Consider the following 9,649-nt stretch of genomic DNA (forward strand, 5'->3'; position numbering starts at 1 on the left):
CCCACCACAACAGTTTGGCGGGCTCGGGCTGGGGATTCGAACCCGCCACCTTAGGTGTATGTGGCTGGCGCCTTAGCCGCTTGAGCCACAGGTGCCGAGCCCAATTCTATACTTTCAAGGATAAATATTTTATCATGTCTACCCTGTTAAGCTTTCCTCTTCAAAATTTTACTACCCTTTTTGTTATCTGAACTTGTCATTTTGCATTGTCCAAATTGATAACATTTATGTATTTTGAAAACCACCAGGCTGCCTTTTATGCTTTCTCTATAGATTGATTCTAAAAGTTGACAATAAATAATCAAGAATATTAGAAAAATGCATTTTATTATAACTACAAACATGAATGATAATTTAGCTGGGTATCGAAGTATAGATTAAAAGTAAGTTTCCTTCAGAATATTAAAGGCTTTGTTTCATTGTCTTCTTGTATCCAGGGTCTCTATTGAGAAATCTGGCTGTCACCTTTCTGGGTGACCTGACTTTTCTCTATGAAAGGTTTTTGGAAATTCTTATTCACAGTATAAAATATCTTCATTCACTAGACTGAAAGTTCTGTGGGTCCTGTCAGCCAAGAGACTCATGGTTTTTAGTTTAGGGAAATATTCTTTTATTTCTGCCAATTTTCTCCTTTTTATTTTGTCTTTTGGAACTCCTGTTAATCAGATATTGAACTTCCTGGACTGTTTTTGGTATATATATTTTTTACATATTTTATCTGTCTTTTATCTTTTCTTAGATATTTTCGTGATTTATTTTCTATTATGTATCATTTGTATGTTTTATATGTAATATAAATTACATTTATGTTAACTAAATAGAAAATATATAATTAACTTCAGTTTTCTTTTTAATGGAAGTTTCCCCCTTTCATTACATCTTGTTGATATATATTGGATGAGCTGTCTTCAAATCTGTTTGGAAGTTGTCTTCTCTTTCCTTCTCTTACTTCCTCTGAGATCATTTTTTTTCTTTTCTGTTTATCCTGATCTCTACTTTCATGTTGACTATTTTTTTCTATGTCAAGTAACCTTTTTCTGTTTATATTTTAGAATTCATCGTCTTGTTTAGATCTTGATTAGAGTTTGAAAGAAGCTCACCTCAAAAGTAGAGACAATCAGGGAAGTTCCAACACTGACTGGTCTCGGATGAGATTCAGAAATACATGCTAAGTTTTTAGAATGATGTGCCAGTCCATTTTGTCTTGTGATGAGAGAGTACTTGAGTTGGGTGATGTATAAAGGAGGTCTAGTTAGCTCACAGCTGCACAGGCTGAGAAACATAAGGAGCAGGGCACTGGCAGCTGTGGAGCCCTCTGGTGCTGAGAGAGAGGAGGCCAGACCCTGACAACCTGCACTCTGAGGAGCTAATCCATACCACAGAGAGCAGGAACCAGACCTGCTCATCCCAGCCAGTGGGCATTAGCTTGCTCAAGGGGATCCACCTCCCTTAGGATCCTGACTCCTCTTGCCAGGCCCCACTAACCAGCATTAGGGCTCAAATTTCTTTTCTTTTCTTTTGCCATTTTTGGCTGGGGCTGGGTTTGAAACTGCCACCTCCAGCATATGGGACCAGAGCCTACCCTTTTGAGCCACAGGCGCTGCCCTTAGGGCTCAAATTTCAATGTGAGTTTTGGCTGGGACAAATCATAGCAATGAAAATGGGTCTTGTGGCTATGTTTTCTAAAGGTGTCTTTTAGAGAAACATATTGAAATCTTTAAAATGAAATGATGTAATATTTGTGTTTTGCTTCAATCCTACACATAGAAATGAGATGAAATAGGATTAGCCTGTTTTGATAATTGTGGAGATTGGGAGATGAGCATTTGGTGGTTCATTATATTATTCTCTCTAGTTCTGCATTGGTTTTAAAACATTCATAAAAGAGGAAACTCACAGGGCTCTTGCTCATGGAGGCCTCTGGGCTGCTGGCTTGCTGTGGTCAAGGGTCTTTTTCTAGACAGTTTTCCCCATGTTCGTCTCTGCCCTGTGAGATTCTGGAGGGCAGGTTGTACCCCTCCTGGATTTAGGAGGACCTATTTCTGTACATTCTACTGTGACTTACTTTGCATACATGTCAAATTCCATGTTTCAATTCATTGTCTGTTTTCCAGAAAGCTTTGAAATCTCTGCTGGCATTTCTCCCATTCTCTTCATTGTTGTAGGTTTATATATGCATATATTTTAATTTTACTATCATTTTAGAGATCTCTGCAGGGAGAAGAAAATGTGTACCGTCCATCTGCCTTCTTTTTTTGGGAAGTTCCATAAAGATATATTTAAACAACTGCATAAAATTGCATTGAACAATCCCAGTGTACCTAGCAACTTGCAGGTTGGGTATTTGGGACCAAAAAGAACTAGTTAATTACGCTTAGGTGGGGCACTGCATAGTGAGGAACAAGGTGGTCCCCGGGAACTCTGTCTAGAGCTCTGGTTTACAGATGGCCACACTGAGTTGGGGACGAGAGGATAGGATTGTTTGCTTAGGAGCATCAAGGAGCTTATCAAGTCACACCTCGTGGGGAGTGCACTTCCTGCCTGGCACATACATGTTGGACAGGATGTCACTGTGACACCCTGCCCACTGGGTGACACCCTGTCACTGGACAGCCACTGCCCGCTGTCCACTGCCTTGGCGGTGCAGGCCGGGCCCACTTTGTCCTGTGTAGTGCCTTTACATGTATCTACCATCCACAGGATGTGTGTCAACTAGCATTTGGCAGGAACTCCCACCCCATAGCCTCAATTTTAACAGTCATGTGTTTGCCAGAAGGCTCTGTGAACAGGGGAATGTTACAAACAGCTGAGTCCCAGGAAGTCAGGGTATGCTTTGGAGTCTCAAACTTCTCCCCAACTCTGTCTCCCTCTGTGTGAGCTGGTGATCACCTCACCTACCTGGAGAGAACATTTGGCTGGGTCACTTTAAATGGCCAATATTTAGGAGTCATCAGGTTAAAAATTTGGAAGAAGCTGGGTATGGTAATGCATGTCTGTAGTCTTAGATACTTGGGAGGCTAAGTCTAGGGGATCTTTTGAAGCCAGGAATTTGAAACCACCCTGAGCAACATAGTGAGACCCTAGCTCTAAAAAAAAAAAAAAATGCCAGTTGTGCTGGCATGTGCCCAGGAGTTTGAGAGTACAGTGAGTGATACACATTGCACTGCACTCCAGTGTTGGTGACAGAGTGAGACCCTGTCTATAAAAAAGAAAAAAAAATTCGGAACAAACAAGTACTTTGCTTGAAAGGATGGTTTTTGAAAGTCGAGGCAAGAGATAGACAAGCATAGGACTGGTGCCACCCAGCCCCGCATTACCCTGGGTGTTGGCATCTGTCAGAGCCTACAGACCCCAGAATGTCTGTGCCCCTGGAGAGGTGTGTTGCAGAGCCACCATCTCAGTCTTGTCACAGGTAGGCATGGTCAGGGTCTGGGGACCATCGGAAGGCACTGATGGAGAGTTGGCAGGGTTGACCCTGAATTCCTCCAGTCTCATGGTCTGCAGAATCAAACACAGAGCCCTGGTATCTCAGTTGTGCCTGGCAGGTGGACTCTGTCTACCTGGGGCTTTCCGGGACAGGTGCCTGCAATGTGGCAAAGGAAGTGTGTAGAGGCTTGCGTTTAAAGGAGATGAGATTGCCAAGTGCTTTTCTTTTTTGATCCCCTAAATGAGGTAACTTTTAAAGGAAAGGGAATGCCACTTTTCTCAGCTCTTTTAATCTAGGAAAAGCTTATAGCAAAGAAGGCCTCCAGAGACTTGGGAATGAGGGGATGCTGCAGGCAGATTGTAGAGGAGATCTGGGTGAGGGGCGGTGTCCAGAGAACTGGAAGGACAATGGGCGTGGGAGGGAAGAAGGATGAGAGAAGGATCCCAGAGATCAGGCTGGGGTGAGTGGTTGCTGTGGCTGGCCCCTCTCTGGTGGTCCAGCAGGGAGGGTGCTCATCCCCTGAGGGGAGGGCAGGGCTTGTGATTTGGTGGGAAGCCCTGCACAGCCCTGCAGCACCTTGAGCAGGAGGAGCTCAGCCTCCCTGAGCCTTACTGCATAGCATATAGGGTGTAGGGCTGCTGGCCCCAGCAGTGGCCCTGCTTTGATTTTCCTAACCCAGTGTATGAGTCTCCTGAGGCTGCTCAAGGGGGCTTGAGATGACAGAAATTGATCCTTTCAGAGCTCTGAAGGCCAGAAGTTCAACATCAGGGTGTGGGCAGGGCAGTGCTTCCTCCATGGGCTCCAGAGGAGGGTGTTTCCAATCTCTTCTAGCTCCTAGTGGCTCCGGACATCCCTTGGCTTGTGGCTGAATCACCCCAGTCTCTGCCTATTGTCATGTGGCTTCTCCCCTGTGTGGCTCCTCTTCTGTCTCTTATAAGGACACTTACTGTTAGATTTAGGGTCCCCCTAATTCTAAGGCAACCTAATTTCAAAGTCTTTAACTTAGTGACATCTGCAAAGAACCTTCTTCTGAATAAGATCCCGTCTACCTGTGCTGGGGTTAGCAAAAGGACTTAATTTTGGCGGTGGGGGAGGAGGGGTACCATCTAAACCTTGTACTGGCTCAGGGTCACACCTGCCTGAGGCTCAGTCCTCTTGGCGGGGAGTTGTCAAAGGGTAGCATTGCCCCCAAGAAAGGAACTCTAGCACAGGGCTGGGGATAACCCCAGATCACAGAGCCTCCCCACCTTCAGCCCATATTCAAGGCTGGAGGTCAAACATTTAGGCTGCAGCTTATGCAAGCACAAAGCCTCCAGTGGCATTGAACGCAGGCACTGCCTACAGGGTCCAGAGGCAGAGGACCAATCAGCACACAGCAGAAGAAAGGCTGGCAAGTGTGGCACCTTCTGCAGGTCACAGCATAGTTGGGGGAATTTGGGGCTTGGCCTTGAGGCTGGTGACAGATTGTGTGTACCCTTCACTAAGCAGAGCCCCAGATGCTGTTGTCTCAGGACAACAGTTAACAGCTGCTGTTAATTTTATTTTAAATTAAGCTTTTAATTTGGGGGTAATTGTAGATTGATATGCAGTTATAAAAAATTACCTGGAGGGCCTCCTTAATTTCTCCTGTCTCACAAAATTGATTCTTGACATCATGGATAGATTCTTGGGAACTGTGACTTCAAGTGAAATACCTTGAGGTCCTTAATTACATTGCTTCATTCAATGTTTTCTCTTTATAATGTGTAAGAAAAAATGGGCCAGTGAAGGTGGCTCATACCTGTAATCCTAACACTTTGGGAGGCTGAGGTGGGAGGATTCCTTGAGCTCAGAAGTTCAAGACCAGAGAGCAAGACCCATCTCTACTAAAAGTAGAAAAAAAAAACAGCTGGGTGTAGTGATGGGCACCTATAGTCCCAGCTACTTTGGAGGCTGAGGGAGGAGAATCACTTGAGCCCAGGAGTTTGATGTTGCTGTGAGCTATGACATGATGGTACTCTAGTCCGGGCCACAGAGTATGACTCTGTCTCAAAAAAAAAAAAGTGGTTTTGTTAAACATCTCAGTTTAACTTAAGTTTGCTTAAAATCTCAGTTTCCAACAGCCTATCAAAGTTGTTAAGTGAAGACTTATTATAATGTTAAATTTTTGAGTAGTTTTTCTTATTTTTTTTAAGATAAGAAATAAGCTTTTATGAGAAAAAATAAAATATCAACAATCATGCCTAGAACATGACCAGCAGTCACTATTTGTAGAATGAATACATGAGTGAACTATATTCATTGTTCTGGGGGATGGTGGCTCTCTTGATCTTCCTTTTTTCTGTAGGTGCTCTGTGGGAAAATGTTCCCACTCCCATTTGAATTGCAGAGTCTGTTCTGGGGCCTTTAAAAAATATCTTCTTTGCATTTAGGAGAGCAAACTCTTCAGGAGAGCATTGACCTAGAAGTTATTTACCCTGTAGTATAAAGTAGGTTGGCTTCTGGTTCCCTGAGGATTCACAAGATACGAGGGAAGCTTGAACTAAGACTGTTCTTTGGTGGAGCAAGCAGGGATGCTCTGGAAGGTGGAGAAGCAGCCTGGAAGGCTAGGTCCATGGGAATCAAAAGATTTGGGCTTTTGAGGCCCTGGTCCTTTAGAGAAAAGAGCACCATGGGAGGAAGAAGAGGGGTGGGTGTCCTTGCCTGATGTTCTCATCAGGGTGACTTCTGGGTATAACTGTCACACTGAATTGACTCAGGAGAAAGGTGTCAGAGCTGCATCTTAGGGAGGGCGGCTCCTCATTGGTCAGAGACCTCACCCTAAGTGTGTTGGGGGATAGGAGCATCCCCACCTCACCGGGGCCTCCCCATCTAATAACAGAAGGGGTAGCGAAGTTGCTTCTGGAGGTGCAGGAGAGTGGGTGGCTTTGGATTGGGGTGGGAGACTGACTTCTCACTGTATGCCCCTTTGTACTTTGGGAGTTTTGTTCCCACCACGTGTGTAAATGATTTGCAAAAAGCAATCAAATAATGAAAAAAAAAAAGGAAGAAAAAGTAAGAGCTTTATTTTCTTCTCATGCACCCCCTAGATAGTTTCTGAGTGTCTACTGTGAGCTGAATGCTGGCTCTGGGTTGAGCAGGGATCTCCATGGGGTGATGGCCTAGTGGGGTCTCAGATGCTCAGCGGTGGCCCTGGACCCTACAGGATGGAGGCCAAGCCCCCCTGCTCCCAAGAGGCTGGGAAATGCAGGTTGACATGTGAATGAGCAGAGGACAGTTGGAGCGAGGTCTCTGTGGCCAACAGGGGTGTCCAGTTGGGAGGAGGTGGACTTGGAAATGCCCTTGAAGAAGTGGCCAGAGCCTGGCCTGGGGTGGGCCCGAGTACCCGGTAGAGCTGACCACGGGTGTCTGGGGGAGGGGAGAAGGTCTTCAAGTCCAGGAGTATCAGAGGGGAGCTATGGCAGGTGTTTGAGGATGGGGAGGAGCTAGGGTAGGGTGATGGCTTTGACAGGCTTGACCCCTTCCTTGTCCAGGAGACCCCTGGAGACCTTACTTCCCAGCTGCTGTGCTAGGGGTGCTGTCCTGGGGCCACTTTCTTACTTTCCTTCCCTGTTATCTTCTCCTGCACAGGAAGAAAACAGACAGATTTCGGTTCAGCAGAAGTCAATCTCGCAGTCGGACTCCCACGATGAGGAAGTTTCTCCTGCCCCTCCGAACCCTGTGGTGAAGGCCCGCCGCCGGCGCGGGGGTGTGAGCGCCGAGGTGTACACAGAGGAGGACGCTGTCTCCTATGTCAGAAAGGTGCGGCCCGAGGGCCACCCCTGCCCTCCGTGGGTGGTTCTCACCCTTGAGGAACTAGACTTCAGTGTGGTCCTTGTTACATGAGTGGAGTGACCATTTACTGGAAGGGCTTTCTGTGAGGTCTCTACAGCCGCACAGCAGCTCTAGGATTCCACTGAGCTCAGGGAAGAAGGGACTGTCTACCGGGTGGGACGTCAGCTGGGAGCGTCCCTGCTGTGTGGCTCCTGTTTTCCTGCAGTTCTCAGGCCTCTTCCCACAAAGGCATTTATCCCACTAGATTGGGGCTCCCCGTCACCTCATCTAAACCAGAACCTCTCCAAGGCCCATCTCTAAGGACCACCACATTGGCATTGGGCTTCCATGTATGAATTTCAGGGAAACACAGTTGTGTGCATAGTGCTGTCCTGATCCTTTCACGTGTGCAGCCCAGGGGTATTAATCACATTCACACTGCTGTGCAGCTGTCACCGTCCCCCATCCATGGAGCTGTTGATCTTGCAAAACCGAAGCTCCTCACCCTCTAAGCAGGAGCTGTCCATTCCTTTCCCCTACTGTTTGTACTTTTATAATCAGACAGGTACAAATCTGCTCGGGCACTTCACCTCTGTGGTCTTCCTCCCCAAACTCAGAACCTCAGTCTAATCACAAGAAGCCCCCCCAGGGGCACCCCTGTGGAGGGACATGCAGACACCTGTCCAGCTCTCTCCTTGGTGGCCAAGGCCGCCACACATGAGGGATGGCTGAAGAGCTTCTGCAGACCAGAAGAGGGAAACAGGAGGATTTGTACCTCCGTGGGAACTTGGGACAGAGAAAGGCTATTTGGGTAAAACTAAAGAAATAGGAATAACGTGTAGGGTTCCCCTACCAGCCAGATATTGGTGTTGGCCCCTCAGTTGTGACCAGCACACGAAGCCATGTAAGATGTTCGTGTGATGGAACCTGCAGGGTAGCCAGCTACCATCTTAGTAACATCTCTGTAAATGGAAACAAAATGCTTATTTTATAAAGTTTGTTATAGAGCAGACCCAGTGTTGTCCCTCAAAGGGTCATCTCCACAGAGGGCCCTATGGCCTGGAGTGCACACATGTAGTGCTGGAGTCACCGTCTTCTGGACATGACTCCCTGGGCAACCTGGGCTCCGTGGGGGTGGGTGGGGGGATCACATGATAGCCCAAATAGCCTCCCCTTCATGTCTTCATTTTCGGGGAAGAATCTTGGCATCTGGAATGCTCATAATTTGAGGTGCAAGTGCTCTTCATTCAGTGATTCATTCATTGGATGCATTGGTCACAGTCCCATGAGGCAGGTCTTGTACTGTCCATGTTGAGAGAGGCATGGGATGGTGCATTGGGTCCTGCTCTCACTCCTGGTCATGGTGGTCTAAATCTCTACCCAGACCTGACCTGACCTCATCTCTTCTCTTTCCCCTCCTCACGCCCCTACAAATGGGTTAATACTGCCTTGAGTGTGGCCCCAGACTTGGGTCAAGTTGTTTACTGTTTTGCATATATGGTTTTCAAAAAAAAAATTTTTTTTTTTTTTGAGACAGAGTCTCACTATGTAGCATTGGGTAGAGTGCTGTGGTGTCACAGCTCACAGTCACCTCAAACTCTTGGGCTTAAGCGATTCTCTTGCCTCAGGCTCCCGAGTAGCTGGGACTATAGGCGCCTACCACAATGCCCAGCTATGTTGCAGTTGCCATTGTTGTTTAGCAGGCCTGGGCTGGGCTCAAACCTGCCAGCCCCAGTGTGTGTGGCCAGTGCCTTAACCATTGAGCTATGGGCACTGAGCCTGCTTTTTAAATTTTTAAACCAATGTTTTTTTTTAAACCCTCCCCCCCACAAAATCCAGCAAAGTAAATCAATAAAAGATAGTCATCCATGTTCTCCTGCACATCTTCTGACCTCTTCTAGGAGGCCCTGAAGCCCTGTAGAGCTGGTCAAGATAGACCCAGATTCGGTGGTACTTAAGTTACCTCTAGGGCCACTCCAGATTCCTCACCTTTTGTTTATTTATTTAAAGAATTTGTGGTGAGTGAAATATATTCAGCTTTAAGAAAGAAGGAAATCCTGTCATTTTTGACAATGTGGATGAACCTGGAGACGTGATGCCAAGAGAAATAAGCCAGGCACAAAAAGACAAATACCACATGATTTCACTTATTGTGGAATCTAAAAACGTTGGTGTCTACCAGGGCTGGGGCTGAGGGGTGGGGAGGGAAGGGAGAGATGTTGATCAAAGGGCACAACGTTCCAGAGAGACAGGAAGGGTAAGTTTTGAGATGTGGTGCACGGCAAGGTGACCATAGTCAATACAATGCATTGTGCACGTCATGTGGCATGTGCAGTCTTGGACCCGGTATACAGTAGTGGTCTTGTGAGATTATACGGTATTTTTACTGTACCTTTTTTATGTTTAGATATGTGTAGATACATAAATACT

At 46.5% G+C, this 9,649-nt stretch overlaps 1 protein-coding gene across 1 annotated transcript in view; it reads left to right on the top strand.

The window, feature by feature from the left end:
• The window catches only part of PRKAR1B (protein kinase cAMP-dependent type I regulatory subunit beta), a 151,564-nt gene that overhangs the window by 32,024 nt on the left and 109,891 nt on the right, over positions 1-9,649 (top strand). Inside the window, exon 3 of the mRNA XM_003795462.2 lies at positions 7,037-7,207. Within this exon, the coding sequence (XP_003795510.1) occupies positions 7,037-7,207 (171 nt within the window). The remainder of the gene's footprint in view (positions 1-7,036; positions 7,208-9,649) is intronic.

This window comes from Otolemur garnettii, unplaced genomic scaffold (genome assembly GCF_000181295.1).
Source record: "Otolemur garnettii isolate 467f Iridium unplaced genomic scaffold, OtoGar3 scaffold00092, whole genome shotgun sequence".
NCBI lineage: Eukaryota > Metazoa > Chordata > Mammalia > Primates > Galagidae > Otolemur > Otolemur garnettii.